General features: G+C 43.5%; 1 protein-coding gene across 1 annotated transcript; it reads right to left on the bottom strand.

Annotated features, from left to right (window-relative positions):
• Positions 1-6,714: 6,714 nt before the first annotated feature.
• MYSM1 (Myb-like, SWIRM and MPN domains 1) lies at positions 6,715-20,679 on the bottom strand (the record flags this gene model as incomplete). Its single annotated transcript, XM_009069943.1, has 19 exons — positions 6,715-6,879; positions 7,821-7,878; positions 7,996-8,101; positions 9,833-9,965; positions 10,939-11,127; positions 11,362-11,436; positions 12,236-12,286; positions 12,370-12,424; positions 12,733-12,821; positions 13,526-13,603; positions 14,509-14,612; positions 15,453-15,583; positions 16,450-17,204; positions 17,779-17,877; positions 19,295-19,373; positions 19,877-19,903; positions 20,033-20,110; positions 20,355-20,425; positions 20,604-20,679. Coding segments are annotated over 19 exons (2,419 nt in total), but the record flags the coding sequence as incomplete, so codon positions are not given.
• Positions 20,680-20,885: the final 206 nt, after the last annotated feature.

The following is a 20,885-nucleotide window of genomic DNA, read 5'->3' on the forward strand; positions in this document are numbered from 1 at the left end:
TGGGTTCATAGGAAATCTCTCATCTTCCGAAGAAAATAATCTCCAGCACGGCCAATTCCCTCAGGCATCGGATGCTTTGTTCCATTTTGCTCCATTTTCCTTGGGAAAAAGGTTTCTGTCCCTTCCACTCGTCAGCAGTCGCCGCCAGAGACTGAGAGATTCTTGGGCTTTCCCAATCCCTTGGTCAATGACCACATCTTGGGACAGGGATCCCAGTTGCCTGGCCTCACTTCCTTCCAGCATGGTGTCATTACCTGCAGCGTCCCAGATGCAGAGCAGCCAGGACAGGATGGGCTCATCTGTCTGGAGGGTGAATTCCCTCCTCAGCTCACGCAGCTCACTCAGGGATAGAGAGTACGTGGTGACCTCTTCTGTTGGGGATGAAGGTCCTGTCACATCATAATCAGTCACTGTGCAGGTTGATTTGCTCTTTGCTTTCTTCCTCTGAACGGAGGCAACGGCTACCAGTTCAGGCTGTTCTGGTTCCGTGACAGTTTGTGGGGGGATGCTGATGGTGCCTGTGGTTTCTTCCTCCCTCTGAGGATAATGTGCCATACCAAGCATTCTGACTTTCAGCATGGTATACGTGGTACAGGCCATGCTAAGCAGAACGAACAACAAGTATATGCCCTCCTTGACATTCAGAGAGAATCCCATATTTGCAAAAAATTCTGTGCCAGGCCTGAAAGGCTGGAAAAAACCATCCAAGGGCTGGGTGCCGTTGATGAGGCTCCAGAAATAGAAACCTAGACTAGGACCACCAAAGAAAACTGAGTATACACCCCAAACAATGTTCATTACCTTGGAGGTTAACATGCAATAGATATAATATACCAATAAAGCCATTCTCATAAGATTATTCGGCCTATACACGAGTATTACAGCCAGCAGGTAGTTCCCCCCCAGCTGCGGGAAAATATAGACTTAGGTAGCAGAACCATGTAAGCATTTTTAGCATCATAGCGAAATAGGTGGCCTCCACACTACAAAAAAAAATTGTAATTCTGACTTTTTCTCAGTATCGTGCCCCACGTTGGGCACCAAAATTTGTTTGAAAGCAAACTGGCAAGAGACTCTGAGTCAGAAGTACAATTTAATATGAAACACAAACCAAACAACAACAAATATAACAGTACAAAAAAAACCAACCAAAAAGAAAGAAACCACTGACAGAGTCAGCAAGTAACCCAACACCCTGTCAGTCAGGGCGCTGATAGCAGTCCGACTGAACGGTGCTGCAGTCCTCCTGGAGTGATGGGTCTATTGGAGCAGTGGTCCCGCAGATCCAGACCTCTCCAGAAAGTCCAGCAGCAGCCCTTGTCCTCTGGGGATCCAGCAGGTAAAAAAGGGTTCCTGTGCTGGTTCAAACCCGAGCTTGTATCTCTATGGGAATGCTTGGCTCCCCACCCCGATGTAGGAATGCTCAGCTCTCCCCTCTCTGGGGTGAGGCACCTCACAATGGGACATGCCTGAGTCCCAGACAGCCCATTAAACAGAGACAGCGCTGTGCGGGAGCCACCAGGGACCAGGAGGAGATAAGGATCCCTGCCCCACCTGCTTTAACAGCTTGTGGAGATGATAAGGGAATACATACCATTGGATATCCCTCAAACTGCAACCCAGGACAGATTAGAAAAGAAACATCCCTTCCCAGCTTTTTTCCTTTGTTTTTCTTGGGAACACTGAACAAACTGGACACCACACTCCGGAGAAAGTAGAGACATTTCTAAATGTATTGACAGAAGTAAAACAATCTATACACTTTGACTTGGAATTCTATACAATCTAAATCTATTCTGTAAAATCTTCAAGAATTTCCTGTTCTATACAGCTTTTAAATTCTATTCTCTACGGTTTTAGTTCTATACAATTTTCTATTCTCTATGCTTTTAAAACACTAAGAAATAAACGTGACTAGCACCTAATGGGGCGTACAGGCCCTCATCCAAATCATCAGCAAAGATATTAAAGAGAACTGGGCCCAGCACTGACCCCTGGGGAACACCACTAGTGACCAGAGCCAACTGGATGTGGCACCGTTCACCACCACTCTCTGGGCCATCCAGCCAGTTCTTAGCCCAGCAGAGAGTGCCCCTGTCCAAGCTGTGGGCTGCAGCTTTTCAGGAGTGTGCTATGGAAGACAGTGTCAAAAGCTTTGCTGAAGTCCAGGTAGACTAACTACATTCACAGCCTTCCCCTCATCCACCAGGTGTGTCACCTGATCATAAAAGGAGATCAGGTTGGTCAGACAGGACCTGCCCTTCCTAAACCCATCGCTGGGTCTGATCCCTTGTCCATCCTGCAGGTGCTGTGTGACTGCACTGAGGATGATCTGCTCCATGACTTTGCCAGACACTGAGGTCAGGCACATGATTGGATATTCCTTCAGATAGAAACAACAGCAGTTGCCTTTCTTAGAAAATAAAGATCTATAGCTGGAACTACTACTAAAATTGCCAGGGAAGTTAATTGTCATATTGGTGGTTCTCTGATAATAGTTTAGTAACTCTTTTCCCATTTTTAAGTCATTCCCCTGCACTACAATAATCTGCCTCGTTTTTGATTTCACATCCCTACTTCAAAGTTAAAGCCCATTTATGTGTCACCTCCATCCTCATGGTTTGTGTTAATTTTATTTCACATTACTCAAATGTGAAATAGAAATCAAAATAAAAGTGCACTGACTTTTTTGGTCCTGGTGGATTCTCTGTAAATAAGGAGGGAACAGACTTATTTTAAAGAAAAAAAGTCTTTCCAAATATCTATAGATATTTATGCACATAAATATATATGTTACATAAATATGTAATGATGTATAAACAGATAAAGATATATACATATGTAATATCTTTGTGACACTAAAAATGAAAAGCACTATTTGTTGTAATCCATACTAAGCTGTAACAGCACTACAAGAGTTAATTACTTAGACCAGCAGGCTGTGAAAGGAACAATCCTGTAGGAAATGTGGAGTGTACATTATTTCCTTAGTGATCTCTGCTTCCATGGAAACAATTTCTCAGCACAATTCGAAACCTCATAAAAATAGGGCAGTAGGTCTATGTAAAACAGCAAGACATTTACAATTAAATGACCCAAATGCTTTTATCTGGGCCATTAAATACTTCGTCCAGCATCAAACACCACTAGTGTTCCCTGGGATGTTAACCAGCAGCTCTTTCCCATGCACCAGCTCTGTGGGGCCTGTCCCTCACCTCCCTGGGGGGTGCACAGCACCAGCACAGCACCCTTCCCTCCCCTTGCAGGTACCAGGGCACACAGCTCTGCCACACCACACTTCTGGGGTGCACTGTCCACCTTACCCATGTGGGTCCTCCAGGCTCAGCAGAGCCAAGTGTCTCCAGCACAGCAGCAAAGAGTCAGGATGACTAATAGACCCAGAAGATCCCGATGATGCAGATGAGGATCTTCAGGATCTCTGGGGTTGTCTATGCAAACAAACCCCTTACATTGCTTACTGAGCCAGGACTCTGTGGAGTGTGAGAAATACTGGGCCCCCGTCCCAGCATCCCTGCCCCTGACTCCCACTGGATGATGTTCTCAAGGAGGCTGAAGCAGAGGCTATGTAAGAACAGATGAAGAAACAAGTCCATACCTAGCTACACAGGTACTGCCCAAGAAGTGCTCACTAGCCGCAAGTTCACACGCACTAGTAACCGTTTTGCTCTCGGTTCCAAACCTTTCCTGCATTCGCTGTACCAAAGCTCCCTCTGGTGGAACTGAAGGAACTTCCAGCCCTTGGATATTGCCACCCACTCGGAATAAAGAAATTCCAGAGCTGGCGCTCAGAGACAGGAGACAACCACAAACATGGACACAGCCTTCAGGGTATTGCATACACAGGCTTTATTAGCAGGCTCTTGTCTATCATCAGTCAGGAAAAGCAAAGAAGCAAAAGAAAAAAGTACTTAATATCAATGGCAGCAGCATTAATTTTTGTTTGGTCTTGGGGTTTGATTGTTTTCCTCAACTGTTCTTGGAAAGTTACTTATTTCAAAAGAAATAAATATGGGTGTTCCCTCCCCCTTGCACACAGGATCTGTATCCTTGGGAAGCAGCACTGCTGGGATCTGGGAGAGCAAACTAGGCTCAGCCAGAAAATGCCCATAAAGGACATTTGCCAGAAGTGACATATTTGGGATTTGTTTTGTTTGTTTCTTCCCTTCTTAAACTGTTGACTCTTCCAGTCTTAACTGTATAATTGTACTTGCTGCTCAGCCATTTCCCACCTCCTGAGCCGCAGCTTGGCAAGGTGGAACACTGGTCTTAGAGAAAGGAACAGTGGTTAGTCCATACAGGTATCCTGAGACAAAACCTGGGTGGGGAAATAAAAAGCTTCACGATAAAGATGTTCATGCCTGATATGTATGTGGTAGCAGAAGTGGTATATTAGTCAAACAGACTCCTATCTCCTGGGAAGCAACTTCCAAACTGGCATTAGTACCCACACAGTCAACATAAAGGATGAGAAGTAGGTTAGTGATGTTCTTACCACTGCTGCTGCCAGCAGAATAATTACTCAGCATCACAGCTGTGCTCTTCCCAATTCCCACACAATTCCATGTGCACGACAGGATCCTGCTGGTATGAGCAGTGGATTTTGTCCCACACCAACCTGCTAATGAACTCTTACAAAATGTGGAGTATTTGTGCAAGCCAAAGGCTCAACACTGCACCATGTCCTCTTCTCAAACTGCCTCAAGTGTGTTACTCCAACCTCTCCTGGTGCAATTGCACTGTTAAATGCAATTAGCACAACTGTACTCCAACTCTTTGTAATCATTAAGGAGAGAAGCAACCAGGAGTTACCACCACTTAAATGGTTGGAAATAGACCATATGTGGACAACAAACAGTATCTACTTCACAGTGCTGCTACACAAGAGGCTCAAAATTCTCCTCCTGCCGAGCAGAACTAATTAGAGCTTCAGTCTGTACATTGGGTGGTTAGAGTAACCTGTGCAGAACTGTAGCTGAACAGCAGAGCACTCCGTGACTTAGCAGGGAGCACTGCTTCCTCCCCAGGAGTGTAGTCTTAACTAGAAATACAGAAGCTCATGCAGTATTGGTAGGTAGGAAGTCCCAAAGATGACAGCAAACGCGGACCAAGTCCACGTGCCATACACAGATGGATACACCAGGGTGGTAAGTTACACACAGCAGTGGGCTTAACACTGCACACCAGCAGGTCTGAAGATAGGAGAGAGCACAGAACATTCACCAGTGTTTGAGTCCACAGCTCTCCAGTCTGGGAAAATCACTGAGTGTCAGGAGCTCACATTTTCATCCAATCAGGTTCTGCACCTTGCCCGTAGTGACAGAGACACACATTCCATGAGGCCTGATAAAAGCCTACCCTTAGCATCCTGTGAAGGTGTTCCCTCCTTGGGATGCACCTCCATGATCTGAAAGCTTCTCAAACTCTTTATACAAATGAAAAGCTGAAACATAGAAAATCTTAAAACTCCATTTATGTTACACAGAACTAGATATATACACACATATATATTTGCTTAAAATAAAAACTGAGTCCTTTGTCTCCTTTCTAGATACAAACTCAAGGGCTTTGCTTCAGGCTTTCAAATATATTTTAGAGCTCTGAGAAGCTTTGCCCAAGATAAATCTGAGTCAATAGTAATAACTGTAAAATTAAGTTTCCTTAGGATTTAGAAAGCAAAATTTCAAGCCCATTTTCTCTACAGATTCACAGTGATACAGCTCACAAAACACTTCCAAGTTGCAACTGGGAAACTTCTCAATCAAGATCAATCTGTGACTGATTTCTCTAAATATACACCTGTATGGAACTATCACCAAGGAACTGATACAGAACTGTTCTATTGAGCTATACATCAGAGAAAAGACTCTGGATATAAAAGTCAGAATTTTTTTCTTTAAAAGCACAAATACTTTTCTGTTTGTTGCACTCAGCTTGGGATCAATCAACAGCTCTGGTTTCCATAGGAAACAGTGGCAATTAGGAGTGGACAAACCACAATGATCTGGAGAACATCAAACCTCCCTGTAGAATGGAAGGTCAGAAAGATTCAACCTGTAGTAAGGCAGGAGTTAGCATTTCCACTGGAAACAAGCACAGCCACTACTGAGAAGGCATGAGAACTAGGCAGCTTTTTCTCCCCAACACAGCAGCAACGTGGCAAAGAACATGCCAAAAAGCTACTTGTCCATCAGGATCAAGAGGGGAACGTAATTAATAAAACCAAAAATTTGGGTGATGTGTTAAGCTACAACTGACTAAAACTTCAGGCTGGACACCAGGAAAGTCTGAGCTCCAAAATTCTCATTTCAGTTAATTCTCTTTTGTGAACTCATTCAAACTCACAATCTCTAAAGCATCAAGGAACAAATTCACTCTGAGTCAGATGTACCTGGAGGTAACAAATAAAGAGAAAATTCCCAAACTGAACGACTTGTGAGAGGACAAACTCTCCTTGTAGACTGAAGCACAGTACTCCTGCCAGTCCTTCCCAAACGCAGACTGTTGGGCAACCAGTCATTCCCTGTTAGCACCAAACATTCCTTGGGCACTCAGGTCTCAGATCACAGCGAAAAGATGTCGTGGCAACAGTCACCGTAACATGGGTAACAGTTCTAAAGAGCTGATAGAATGGAGAGGAGGGGAAGAAATTAGAAAAGAGAATCCACATGCCCTAATTTTGTTTCACCCAAGCCATCACACCGGTAATTCCTGTGAGGATTCCTTCTCACTTCCGCTGGCATTCTCCTTCTTCTCACTCTTGTACGTGGAAAGGAACAAGTTCTCTATCTGAGTCAAGAACTCCTCAGCAATGAAGCAATTCGTGACCTTGTCCAAAGTCTTTCTCATGCACTCCAAAAGCTAGTCAAGAGAAAAGGAGGTTTTTTTGAAATTCACTTTTTTTCTGAGAGGTTTTTTGTTTACCCTTTTAGTATTCCAAAGGGATGGTTATTTATTTGTTTATTATTAACACCACAAAATTGTTCAACTGTACAACATAAATGTTCAAGGAACAGTCACACAGGAGCACATGGGTGATTCAAACCCAGTTCTCCGAAGCCAATTACACAACAGCTAAATTCCAGAGCATTCTATGAACTCAAGTTGGAGCCTGGAGCAAAGAAGACTGAGGAGAGACCTCACTGCTGTGTACAACTGCCTCATGAGGGGAAGTGGAGGGACAGGCACTGGTCTCTTCTCTCTGGTGACCAGTGACAGGACCCGAGGGAATTGCCTGAAGTTGTGTCAGGGGAAGTTTAGGTTAGATATTAGAAAAAGGTTCTTCCCCCAGAGGGTGTTTGGGCACTGGAACAGCTTCCCAGGGCAGTGGTCACAGCCCCAAGTCTGACAGAGCTCAAGAAATGCTTGGACAGTGCTCTCAGGCACATGGTGTGATGCTCAGGGATGTCCTGGGCAGGGCCAGGAAGTGCACTTGGTGATTTCCTGTGGGTCTTTTCCAACTCTGAATATTCTGTAATTCTGCAATTTACACTGCTTATGAGCTGAAGTCATGTTGAGAGGAGACAAAAAAATTCCATGTGGGTAAATACTGTGTACAAGTTCTCTGTTTATGTCTCGCTTTGGGCAGACGTTGTGTGTTGCTTGTGCAATAAAGTTAGAGCTGTCATTAGTCAGAGTTGGCAGCAGTGACTGCACTGACTGCAGAACTACCATTCCCACCTTTCCATGACAAACATGGCACACCTCTGACTTGTAAAAGCATAATTGCAGGTGACTTCTGCTGACATAAAACATGTATACATTTTCAAAAAAAACATTTGAAAAGCTACAAGAAAACTTACTTTCTGCAAACAAGTCAGGTCTGAATCTCTGTGAAAAATTTTATCCATGGGGACACTGCTGTTGGGAGGAAAACAAAGAGGTATGCTGGAGAAAGCAGCCACACGTCTCCACTGAAACAATGAGCAGGCACAAATTCCAGACTGGCCGTGGTTTGCACAAGCAGCAGGAACATACCTGTGGCAGGATCTATATTTTTCAATGATCCACCTTGTTTTTTCAAATACTAGTTCCCACTGAGGCTCCTCCAACATCTGCTGCACCTCAAATTTGTAGGGCAGACCTGCAACCAATGCAACATCACCAGTCAGTGTTGTTACTACCCTCCACTGAGTTTCTTGCTTTAGTTTTAGGTGCAATCACTTTCTTCCCCGGAACTCTTCCTCACTTACTCCTGACTGCAGAAGTCTGCAGTCCTGTTCCTTGACAACACTAAGGAGGTTAAAGGAAAAGGATGACGTGTTTTGGATTCCACATTTAATCCTGGTGGGAGCAGGAACAAATCTGTTCTCCCTGCCCTCAGCAATTCCCCATGCGAAAAAGAAGTACAAAGAAACCTACAACTAACAGAGAAATGGCAAAATTAATTGAGTGTTTAGAACTTAGCACTTCGGTTGCCTCTTAAAGATTTATGTGGCTGTTAAGTGAGTAAAATAGGTTTGGTTTTTATGTATGAAGTGCTGACTGTTGTTCTCCATTTCAGAGGAATTTTGCTCCGAAGAAAAGAAATTCTTCTAGTTTACTGCAGATTGGGGATGAGAAATTTAGAAAGTATTTTAAAGGAACATCAGAAAATCATTTGCAGGTTAACAATTCAGGTACCAAAAATCAGGGAGAGACTGTAAATTTCAGTAAGTCATTTCAAAAGAGGCAGAGGAGATTCCATTTTGTAAGACCTGGATTTCAGAAGCTAAAGAGATAGGAAATACTCTCAAGACCAAAAATGTGACTACAAAAATGTCAACTTCTCAGGGCAATAAACCTTGTCAGTATTTTGACTCCCATCTCCAAGGGTGGGTTGTGTGGGAAATGAGGATAAACTACAGGACTGTCAGTGTGGTAAACAGGAATGAGTGCACAGATGTGGCCACTGCTGCACCTCCCCCAGGACTGAGCAGCAAGTCTCCAGACAGATGGCCTCCCTTGCTTACTTCACAAGAAAAAACAGAGGGAGAACTGTGGGCTCACATGGCCTTGGCTATTGCCTTGCCAAGAAAACTGAAAACCTTGGAATGTGGATGTAAAAATCAGGACTTAGGGGGAGGAGGAGAGAGAGAGACCAAAACCATCCACTGCTATCAGGGGAATTTCCCCTCATGTGAATGTCAGGAAATGAGCAGAACATCTGATCATCACTTGCAATACCATCAGTTTTATATGGGATGTTCTGACCTGCTCAAGAAAGGAAAAGATGCTTTTTCATTAGATGCAAATGACGTTTGTAACCAAGAATTTGTTCCCTTGGGTTGGGGTTGCTGCCAGCACACCATTCCAGCTTTCCTGGACAGCTGGCAAATTTGATCCTTTGACCTTCTGCATGCCAAGTTACGCAAAAAAACAGGATTTCTGGTCACTGTAGCAGCCAATTCTTTGCTATTTACTTCTGTCTCCTCAGTCAGAGGATCTGCTCAGAATGATGTAATACAGTGAAGGCCAAGTAATACATGTGGAACAGTTTCTCAGCTATCCATATGGATTCTGTAGGCAAGTAACAGTCACTCTTGGCCCAAACCTTTCACTTCCTTCATGCATTGTGGGAACTGCTAATACAGAAGAACAATCTTATATCTATTTATACTTGCATATTCCTGTCATGAGAGCACAGATTACTTTCAGGATCATCTTTCAGGGAAATCCCTGGATCTGTCCAGCACCAGTTACCAATATAAATTATACCATTCATAGAGCACCATCACATGAATACACATTTCTCAAGTTCCAAACCAGACATTTTCCCCTTAGCATCCAAAAGGGAACAGAAAATCCAGACAGTGGGTAAAACATGGGCACTTACGGTAGGAGCCATCAACACTGATCTCATCGCTGATTACCAGACAGGTGATCTGGGAATATGGAAGAGGATTATTCCGGTTGTAAGGGCTTACGATCATTCCAATGAACAGGGCACCACCCCTGGAGAAATAGCTCTAAAAAGCCAAAAACACACACCACAATCACATACCAAAATCCAACCTTTTTCCAGAAGAGCATTCTGAAATGCAAGAAACAGCATTTCTGTCAATTTATGACTGAGCTGACTCAAGATCACACTGCCTCAAGTGTGTTACTCCAACCTCTCCTGGTGCAATTGCACTGTTAAATGCAATGCGCACGACTGTACTCCAACTCTTTGTAATCATTAAGGAGAGAAGCAACCAGGAGTTACCACCACATAAATGGTTGGAAATAGACCATATGTGGACAACAAACAGTATCTACTTCACAGTGCTGTTACACAAGAGGTTCAAAATTCTCCTCCTGCCAAGCAGAACTAAAATGACTCTGTAGTCATTGAGGTTGGAAAAGACCTCCAAGATCACTGAGTTCAACCTCTGGCCAACCTTGTCAGCTAGACCAGAGCACTAAGTGCCATGTCCAGTCGTTCCCTGAACACCTCTAGGGATGGTGACTCCACCACCTGCCTGGCAGCCCATTCCAATGCCTGACAGCTCTTCCCGTGGAAAAATTCCTCCTGATGTCCAACCTGAACCTCCCCTGGCACAGCCTGAGGCCATTTCCTTTTGTCCTGTCACCTGTTCCCCACCTGGCTGCACCCTCCTGCCAGGTGTTTGTGGGGAGCAGTAAGGTCCCCCCTGAGCCTCTTTTACTTCAGGCTGAACCCCTCCAGCTCCCTCAGCTGCTCCTGGTGCTCCAGATCCTTCCCCAGCTGCATTCCCTTCTCTGCACATACTCCAACCCCTCCAAGTCTCTCTTCCCACGAGGGCCCAGAACTGGAGGCAGCACTCCAGGGGCCTCACTGGTGCCAGGGGCCGGGGCTGCCACTGCCCTGGGCCTGTGAGCACAGGCTCTAAGCTGCCTTGGAGCAATCATGTGCTAACACTGCAAATACCACAGAGGCTCTAGGGTTATTTTTTAGCTCTTGCCACGTTATTGCTGTACCTGGTACTTAGCCTGAGTGTCAATGTCTCGTATGGAGGGGTTGGGGTCGAATGCCGGGTGGGAATGGTACCATCCAATGACCCGGAATCCCCTGGCTGCCAGTGCTTCCGAAGCCTGGGTCTGGGACACTGGATCCATCTCACACTGCAGGCCTGTGCTCAGGCTGTTGCAGGGCTCTGCTGCACACACCTGTGAAACAAACCTCCATCAGTTAAAAACTTCCAGAACTCTAAGAGTCATGTTGCAGATCATGATGGAGCTGAGAGCCCAACACTTCAAGAACCCTAACATTTCAAGACTGCAGTAATCAGCTTCAAGCTACTGAATTCGCTGCCCTATAGAAATGACATGTACATCTATCCAAGTTTATGTATTCTATCAGTTGTAATACTTTAGAAAAAATGTGAAAAAACAAGCACTTACTTCCACAACTTTATCAGCTTCAGAGTACCTTCCCCCCAGCAGCCCTATCACTTCTGCCAGAGAAACGTGAGAGTGCTGCAATGAGATGAAACAGGCAGGAAAGGTGTGTAATTTCTCCTAGTTTTGCTCTGCACACCACAGAACACATCAGCCTCACAGCTACAAGTCAGTAACTTCTCAAGGGCATTTAGAAGGAAAACTCAGGACAGCTCAAGCCTCTCAAATACTCTGTGTTTCCATGTAGAGCAAACAGAAAAGATTACATTTGCTTATTATTAACAGTGCAAGGGTTAATTCCATACATGAGGCAATGCTGGTTCAAATGAAGCCTGTGCTGAACTACTGCACACATTTTGGTACAAACTCTTGTTCTGAAAAACCCAAATATTGCTTTGTAAATTCCCAGACCAACAGAAAATGAAGCCATAGATTTCAGAGGGCAGGTTGTCTCAGGAAATTGCTTTAAGCAAATTAGATTTAAAGTATGACACAGAGTAGCAAGTAGCAAAGCTCTTAGTTTTTCTAGAAGGCAAATGGTTGTACACTAAATGCAATATAAAAAACATGAATCTTTAGGGGTTTTATTTAATAAGAGATTCTCACTTCTAGGTCTGACCAGAAAGAAACCCAGAATGGTTTGGGTTGGAAGGACCCAATAATTGGAAACACCACCTAGCTCCCACCCCTACCATGGGCAGAGACACCTTCCACTAGATCAGGTTGCTCCATTCAACCTGGCCTGGAAGACTTCCAGGGATGAGCACCCTCAGCTTCTGGGAGCAAACTGCTTCAGTTTCTCTGTCTTCCTATGTTGCTCATTAAAAAAACAACACCACCGCACATACACCATAGAAAGACAAAACTTAATCCTCACCAAATCCATTATTAAAAGTGCTTCAGAAGACACTTTGACCTGGAAAGGTTCCTGAAATGATGAACACAATAATGAGCACAAGAAAAGTGCCCAAAGGGGTGAAGTCTCTTGGTAACTCTCTCCCAGGTACGTACCTGCTTTTCCTCTGTGAACACACAGCAAGGTATCAGCTGAAAGGGATCAAAGGAACTATAAAATGAAAGAAAATGTCTCTAAAGATGTAGGACAGTAAGGAAACTTTTCCAGTTTCCCACTGTCTCCTTGGCACAGGAGGAATAACCTCATCTTCCTTACTGGATTTGTTCATCCCACACTAGGATGACTTCCAGCAAATAGAGAACCATCACTACCCACACTCATGAATTCCAACAGGGAACCGCTGAAATCCATCCCTGCTATTTCAGACCACAACACATATTAATGCTTTGCAGTGTTCCAGCCTCACCCAAGACATTTGTTCAACTTCTAGCACATCCATGTCTGATCACATCAAATACCTTTTTATTTGTCTCGAACCTTTAGAAGACTTGGCAGGTTTCAGTTTTTCTTCCTCTCTCCTTCTTGCCAATTCCTCAGCTGAGAGATGCTGAAATGATTTTTAAAATTATGTTTTAATGTCTGAAGTACTTTTCCAGCTGTGAAAACCAGACCAGAATTAACTGTTAACACTGCTGTCCTCTCAATATGCTGTGCTGGTGTGTGTTACTCCAAACTAGGTATGGCATTATAATTTCATGGAAGTAATGGTTACAGGTAATTCCTGAAAGCTGAAAATTCAAGTGGTTTTCTATGCAAGAAAAATTGGAGGTTTATAGTTATTCGCTTTTCATATAATTTGTAATTGTAGAATGGACAAATGAGGATTTTCTTTCCAATTCTTCTATAAAATATTTAAACCTGTATGAATTTTTTAAGCACTTCATAAACCACAGAAGTTTCTGGGGATATTGCTGGTAGCAGAACTAATATGAGGAACTCATTATCACCTGCATAATGAGCACAAAGAAACCACAGAGGACTGAAAAATAACATTTAAATGGTATTCTCCCATTCCTACTATTAGTTTTAAGGCCAAATTGAAAACAAAGGGTTGTGAAATCTCCCACAGGCCAAGACAAAGAGCTTTATGGGCACAAAACCCCTTTGCAAACACCAAATGCAGTTGTGTCTATCAGCAGCAGGAAGATGTACTGCATCATTTCCAGATTATTGCTTCCACAAAGAGAGGTGAAGTCCCTGACACAACTGTCTCCTTGCCTTTTTGATGTAACAAAGAACTTAAAGGGTTACCTCAAATGTTTGTCCTTCCAAATCCTTTGCATCACACCAGTTTCCCCACGGGTCTCGCACTCGCCGTCTCCTCGTACGCTGCAGCAAGAAACCACCATGAGTCAAGATCTGTGTCCTGAAAAACCTGCACTTACTCATCTGAGCAGCCAGGAAGACATTGTCCACAAGGTTACTGCCACAGGAATGTTACCAACACCATGACACATTCCCAGAAGAGAAAGAACACCCTGGAGCTCTGCAGAATCAAGCAGCTCATGATCTGTCACGAACCAGTGAAGGATTCAGTTTTTAAGGTTGTTTTTAAGGCTTGTTGGTGTTTCATGAAACATCAGCATCCCTGAAAGCAACAGGGCACTGTTGTCCAGCTCTGGATTATTGCTCACACAACACAAAAAGCAATAAAACCAGTCAGTTTACATCCAGTGGATGCTACTTCTTTTTATATTCAGTTGGATTGATCTAGTTTTTCTCTCACCAACTTATTTATTTTGCTGCGAAGTACTTAAAACCCCAACATGAAATGTGAATATGAAAATTAACTCTGGCAAGCCTTGGTAATTCACACAGTTATAAATGAGTCACTCCTGCACTTCATTGTGTGCATAAGTCTCTGAGTAAGTTGTAACATACACCTAACAATATTTAACAGTCAAAATGCAACATGATCACACAGCCATTTTCAGTACTTCTGGCTGATGAATTATGGAGAGGTGGGGAACAGAGGGTTAGGGGAAAGCCTGAAACCTGAAGCACAACTGTAGTTAAGTACCTGAACACATGTAAGGGAACAGGTGTTAGGGCAAACACCTGTCAGACAGCAGAACCCATACCTAGACTGAACTCAAATCACAGGAAACTATGAAACTCCAACCTCAGCAAGAGGAGAAATGTCCTCAAGTGCCCTGGCTTAGAAATGAGACCTGAAAGGCCCTGCTGCATGCTGAAGGCTTTATGCTGCCTCCACCTCCCTCCCCAGGACATACCATGGACTGCAGGCGCTGCGCGAGCTGATAAGCTTCCACCGTGTCCCTGCCCTCCCTGGAGCGTGTTCTGTCAGCAGCCTGGGGACGGTTGTACACGGCCTGGTCTGCAGGGCACAAGAGAGACTCTGCATGTCAGTGAGGCACAGAGCCACTGAGCACTGCTACACACACAGCAATGACACATGGAACTGATAACTGCAAACGCCATGAAGAAAAGAGCAGCAAAACCCTTCGCAGCTAAAAGACATCCCTTGCTGGTCACAATTCTGCCTGACTACACAGCCCTCTGCCACTGCCACAGCACTTCTGAGACAGGAAAACAGCCTTCCTTATTGTTAGTTTATTTATAATAACTTCACTTCAGACAAAATGTATTTGCAGGACATTGATACTCTCCTTGGTGACTGTCATTTGGCTTGGGACCACAATCCATCCAGAGACTATAAAACAACACTAAGTCACAGGTGTGTATATACAGCTCATGTGTAACCTGATTTTAACGTTTGAATCTTGTAAAACCTAGCCCTGAGGATTAAGACATTGGTGTTTTATTTTGGAACTAGTTATAACTTAGTGTGGGAAAAGAAAGAGTAACTTGAATCCTGTCTTAGAAGGAAGGAGGGCAGAATGTCAGATCCAGCAGCTATCAGGACACACAGAAGAGCACAAAAAAATCCAGCCCCCCAGCTCTTGTGTGGCTGAACATGAGGGAGGGGGAAAAAAGCCAGAAAAACAGAAGAAAAGGTTTTGTGTAAAACAAAAAATCCAAATCCTGTAAGCAGGTCACAAACTTCTCTGGATTTTCCGAGGTTATGAGAGACAATGTGTTTGGAAGGTCCTTCCTAGTGAGGATGAGTGTGTGAGCAGGACACCCTAACATCAGGCAGTCCTTCAGTATTATACCAACATAGTCTACTTATTGATTCCAATAACAATATCTTTACCACAGCCAAAGTTAATTGCTCCTATTAATTCCAGGTACGTATGGATCCGACCGATGCAGTTGACGTCACCGCAGTTCTTCAGGCCTGGCCGCACTGAGGTCTTGTTCAGGTATTTGGGTTTACATCTCTCCCTAAAAGAAAGTACAGCAAGTTGTCAAAGAGTAGAATACATCATGGAGGGAGGAAGGAACTGCGTGAGTAACTGAAGTCCTGCAGTTTTCACTCTCTATACACTTACTAATTCCTTTTAAACTGATACTGAATTTTTTCAGTCCAACACTTCTCTGGCATCGAATTTAATCTCTGTGCAACTAGAACAAGCTGCCAGTGCAAAGATAACTGAATGAGGGCTGAGCTAAACTAAGGAATTCTTTCTACTTAAAAGCAACCCAAGCAACACAACAAGCACCCAAACCAAAACTGGTAACAGAACAAACTGTATCTTGAGCCTGATACCACAAATCACTCCATTCCTTGCACCAGTTCTTTGGAGAGGGAATAGAAAATATTCAAGTGTACAAGCACTACTCCAAACCGATTCTTAATCTGAGCCTTCTTTTGGTCAACAACAATCTAGCACAGATTGTTTCTGCCTGCTGTCCTTCTGTAAAGGCAGAGCTACAATGCCACAGACCTCATCACAGAATTGAGGTCATCAGTTATTCTGAGGAGCCATTTATTAAAACCATTCTTACACATAGGATGGCAAAAACTGGAAGAAAATAACATAACCAAAATGGATGCAGCTTGTTCCAGTACTGGACATTCATTTTCATAATGCTTCAAAGTATTTTCATTGCTTAGCTTCCAGAATGCCAGAAAAAAAAGAATGGGAAGATGCTAAAGAAGCATTAATAATGAGTGGTGCTCCCTGGTAAGCTACCAGGTAATTGTACTCCTTTCAGAACTAAGCTGTTAGTGCCAAGGAGCATTTGAGCTACCACAAACCAGGACATTTTAATCACTTACTTCAGTAAAAGAAATCAATGCATCTTACCACTGATCCAAAATGTAATTCCTGATTTTCAGGTACCGCTCTGGAGTCTTGGCCTGGCGCCCTTCGAAGAACTCGGGAATAGCCTGCTTCTCCTCGTCCAGAATGACACTCCTGTCAACCTCCACTTCCTGCTCAGGTGGCTTCAGCTCCTCTGCTTCCTCTTGGTGATCCTCATCTGCTTGGCAGGGAGAAGGAAAGAGCAATCCATTCCCAGCCAGGTCTCTTGGCTGCTCCCTGAGCTCCTGGCCAGCTACTTGCCCAGTACCACAAGGTGTTACCAGTGTGCCTTGCTCAGCTTTCTCAATGCAATTACTGTACTGCTGGTAAGCTAAATTCACACATTTATCACCATTCAGGTGCTGAGAACATGTTGCTACCAGAGCAGGAAACACTAATGTATCCACTGTATCTTGCTTGGTGTGTTGAGGACCTTCTTTAGGTAAAACAACTGCAGAACTGTGAGCAGCAGAGGGAAAACCATGTTCCGTTCCTTTTGTTTCTTCAACTGGGCTTTTTGGAAAAGCAGGTACATCAGATTTCCCAGTTTCCTGCTGGAGGGTAGGAGGAAGTATTTCATCCATGTCATCAGTTATGTCTACTTCTTCATCATCTGAGAGTTTTTCAATTTTCACTGCATTCAGATTGGGGTCTGCAAGGCCTCTCAAGATTCCAGCTCCTGCCCTTATCCCATCCTCAGTGGGAAGACTGCTCCCATGCTGTCTTGGCTCTTCCTTTTCAGAATCACCATTTTTTGCCTTAGGAAAATATAAAATACTTTTAGGAGGGGAAAAACAAAACATTCCCATGTGTCTTCCCAATGATCAGAGCTATTTTATTTGAACAGCAGATACTCTGAAGTGTTCCTTCCTCATCTTAACCCTTTGCATATAGTTTACTCCACTGCAACTGATTTTACACAGCATTAGAGGTGAACTGTAGTCCAAGCATAAACTGCATGTATTTCCAGTCAAAAAATCTCCCCAAAATCTTAAGTGAGGCTAAAGCCAATACTACAACATACAGCAGGAACAGCTGTAGAGCGGAACACAAGTATTTTAAGACTAACAATCAACAATGTAAGAGCCCACAATTATACTACATTTATTATTTAGTTATACCACAAAAAAATGCTGTTCATTGTAGGAATCTGCAACTCAGACTTCACATTTAAATCTGCAAATAAGCATATTCCACTTTTCTGAACATGGGAGTGAATAGAGTCTGTGCTTTGCCAACAGTGCCCTGAAAGGACAGGTGAAAACCAAGATACATGTACAGCAGCATGTCTGTCCAACAGCCTTTTTGCTAACTCCAGAGGTCTCTGTGTACCTTGTTCTTAAAATACTGCCGAGCATAGCTCTTCACTTGGAGAACAGTTCGACTCCCAATCAACTTGGCAATCTTTGTCCATCGACGGCCAAATTTCACCTAATACAGCAAAGCACAGTGAAGTTACCCAAAGTCTGACATTCCAGACACTGCACTTCATGTCCCAAAGAGTTTAAAACCCCGATGAGTCATTAAAATGCACAAACAGTACAGAAAACTCATGGTAAAGGACCTCACTGTTCGTGTTCTACTCACACGAACATGGCAGCCAACAGTAATTGTTGTTACTCTTCTTAACTAGAGGATCTTCTCCACCCAGCTCAGGCACTCTGCAGATTGTGCTGCCTGCTATCCCAAGGAATCCTACTGAAATGGGTTTGTGCACAGCAAAGCAAACCTTACTGCATTCAGCACTGTGCAGCCATAGAACCACACAAGCACAGAATTGGTCAGGGTGGGAAAGAGCTCCAAGATCATCCAGTCCAACCTGTGACTCATGACACCCTGTCAACTTGACCAAAGCACTAAGTGCCATGTCCAGTTGTTCCTTGAACATCTCCAAGGATGGTGACTCCACCACCTTCCTAGACAGCCCCTTTCGATGCCTGACCACCCCTTCCATGAAGAAATTATCCCTGATGTCCAACCTGAACCTCCCCTAGCATAGCTCGAGGCCATGTTCTCTTGTCCTGTCACTTGTTGCTGGAACACAGCAACACATTTTCCAAAGACCTACTAACAGCAGTTGAAGGATTTCCCCTTATTAACTGATTTGCCTTAACAACACACTATACATCCCACAGTTGCCTACAGCACAGTAATTGTACAACTCATAATGCTGAATGTTTCAGCTACTTTGTGATCTCAAATTGTCATCAGTCTCACATGAACCAAACCTAGCAAAGAAAACCATTTTGGGGGATTCGCCAATATGAATTTCATTTATCACGACACCCTTTGTAGACAGCAATTATGTTTAACAAATTAGAAGCACAAAAGCAGAAGTCAAAAACTGCAACATACTTATTCACAGTAACTACTTTACTATTTAAGACGGACTAATGAATTCAATTAGAAATAGAACATACAGAATCACAGAATGTTAAGGGGTTGGAATGGACCTGACAGATCACCCAGCCCCAACCTCCTGCCCTGGGCAGGGACACCTCCCACCAGAGCAGGTTGCTCAAGGATTTATCCAACCTGGCTTTGAACAATGCCAGGGATGGGGCATCTGCTACCTCCCTGGGCAACCTGTGCCAGTGTCTCACCACCCTCACAGGGAAAAACTTTTTCCTAATATTGAGCCTGAATTTCTCCTCTTTCCCCTTGAATCTGTTCCCCCTTGTCCCATCACTGCAGCTCCTAAGCGTCCCTCTCTGGATCCTCTGTAGCCCCTTCAGATCCTGGCAGGTTGCTATGAGGTCTCCACACAACCTTCTCTTCTCCAGGCTGAACAGCCCCAACTTCCTCAGCCTGTCTTATATACTTTTATATTTTATGTATGCAAACTCACCAGTCCTTGTTCAAACAGCTCTTTCTCCTCCACTGTCCACTTCAAGGAGCAGCCAGGTGGTTTTGCAGGTGATCGCACCCTAGAGAAGGAGGAAGAATTAGTGCTTTCCTAAAAATCCCAGTAACTCAAGGCACCTTCTGACAGGACAACTCCCCATCTATGGTAAAACTCAGAGTATTGTTTAAACGTGAATGTATAAACATAATAAATAAAATACTGAGAATCATGTCAGCTTCTCCATCACGAAGGAAGACTCATGGCAACTCAGTACTTACCAGTGACTGGTGGTACAGAAATACATAAAAACAGCAAACAGAAAAGTTCAGGCAAAAAAACCCAACTGGAATTAACAAAATTTTTTTCTTAAAGATCACTGTGCTACAAAAAAAAACCTAAAAAGCAGATTACTACACGGCTATTATTACACACAACAATATTTCTTCCCATTGAAAGGTCTCTTAAACAATTTTGCACAGCCAAACAAAAGGAACTGCAGGTTTTTCTTTGAACTAGTACCTGGTAACTTAAAAAAAACCAGACAACACACCCAAAAATGAAAGCAAATCATTAAACTATACGTACATGACTTTTCCAGTTTTCTTATGTGGGCTGCAAAGAAAGCAGAGTGAAAATAAAGATAAGTAATGAATGCTATTGCATATCTCAGGAAATAACCTTATTTTAGAAGGACTTCTCATTTCTACTCATCTAACAGAATTTTTCCCAGGCACAGCTTACCTTTTCTGAGATCTTTTCTCCACTTCCTTCTGGCTGAGCCATATTTTTTCAGGAAGAGATTTATTAGATAAATAGTATCTGAAATAGTTGCTAAGTAAGTTTTGGAAGCATCAGAGATATTTGCACACGTGAGAATTCTAACAGTCGTACAAATTATCCTAGTTCAGAAGGATCCAGCTGTAGAAGCAACTGCTGCACTGTTTCTACAACAAAAGGTGACAGAGTTTGGTCACCTCTACAAGAAAAGATTTGTCCAGTTCCTCTAGAAACAGGAAGGTTTTGAGTGTTCCAACAGGAAAACATGAAATCAGCAAAAGGATACTCTTCTTCCAGCAACATCTTCTCAATGACAGCTCTGTTCTCTTCACTAATGCTGCTGTCCAATGTCCAGGGCTGCAAACAACACAGGGATGTTTTAGTATTGGGATTATTGAGAATAAATAGATAATAATTTCTACAAGAAAGGAAAAAGCACTGGGGAAAAGCCTTGAAAGAGCAAGTACATGGAGGGGAGAGAATGCAGAAGCTCTGAAAACCGTGCTACAACCACCATTCATTTAAAAATACTCACAAGGCCGTTGTCAGTTCTCCAGGATGAATCAAGGTAGTGATCCTGCAGCAAGCCTGATGCTGTGTTTCCATGATCCCTGAAAGAGATTTCAGCATTCAAAACAACTGCATTTTTAACACCACAAGTGTCACTGTGCTGTATTATCTCCACTTAACATTTCTACTCCTTTCCCTCAGTAAGCGAAAAACACTTTCTTGCAAAAACAAGCCTGAGGAAAGTTCATACTTACACAAGGATTAACAGAATCCTGTCACAGTTAGTTAGAATCACAGAAGGGAATCC

The sequence above is a fragment of the Acanthisitta chloris genome, unplaced genomic scaffold (assembly GCF_000695815.1).
Source record: "Acanthisitta chloris isolate BGI_N310 unplaced genomic scaffold, ASM69581v1 scaffold1722, whole genome shotgun sequence".
Classification (NCBI taxonomy): Eukaryota; Metazoa; Chordata; class Aves; order Passeriformes; family Acanthisittidae; genus Acanthisitta; species Acanthisitta chloris.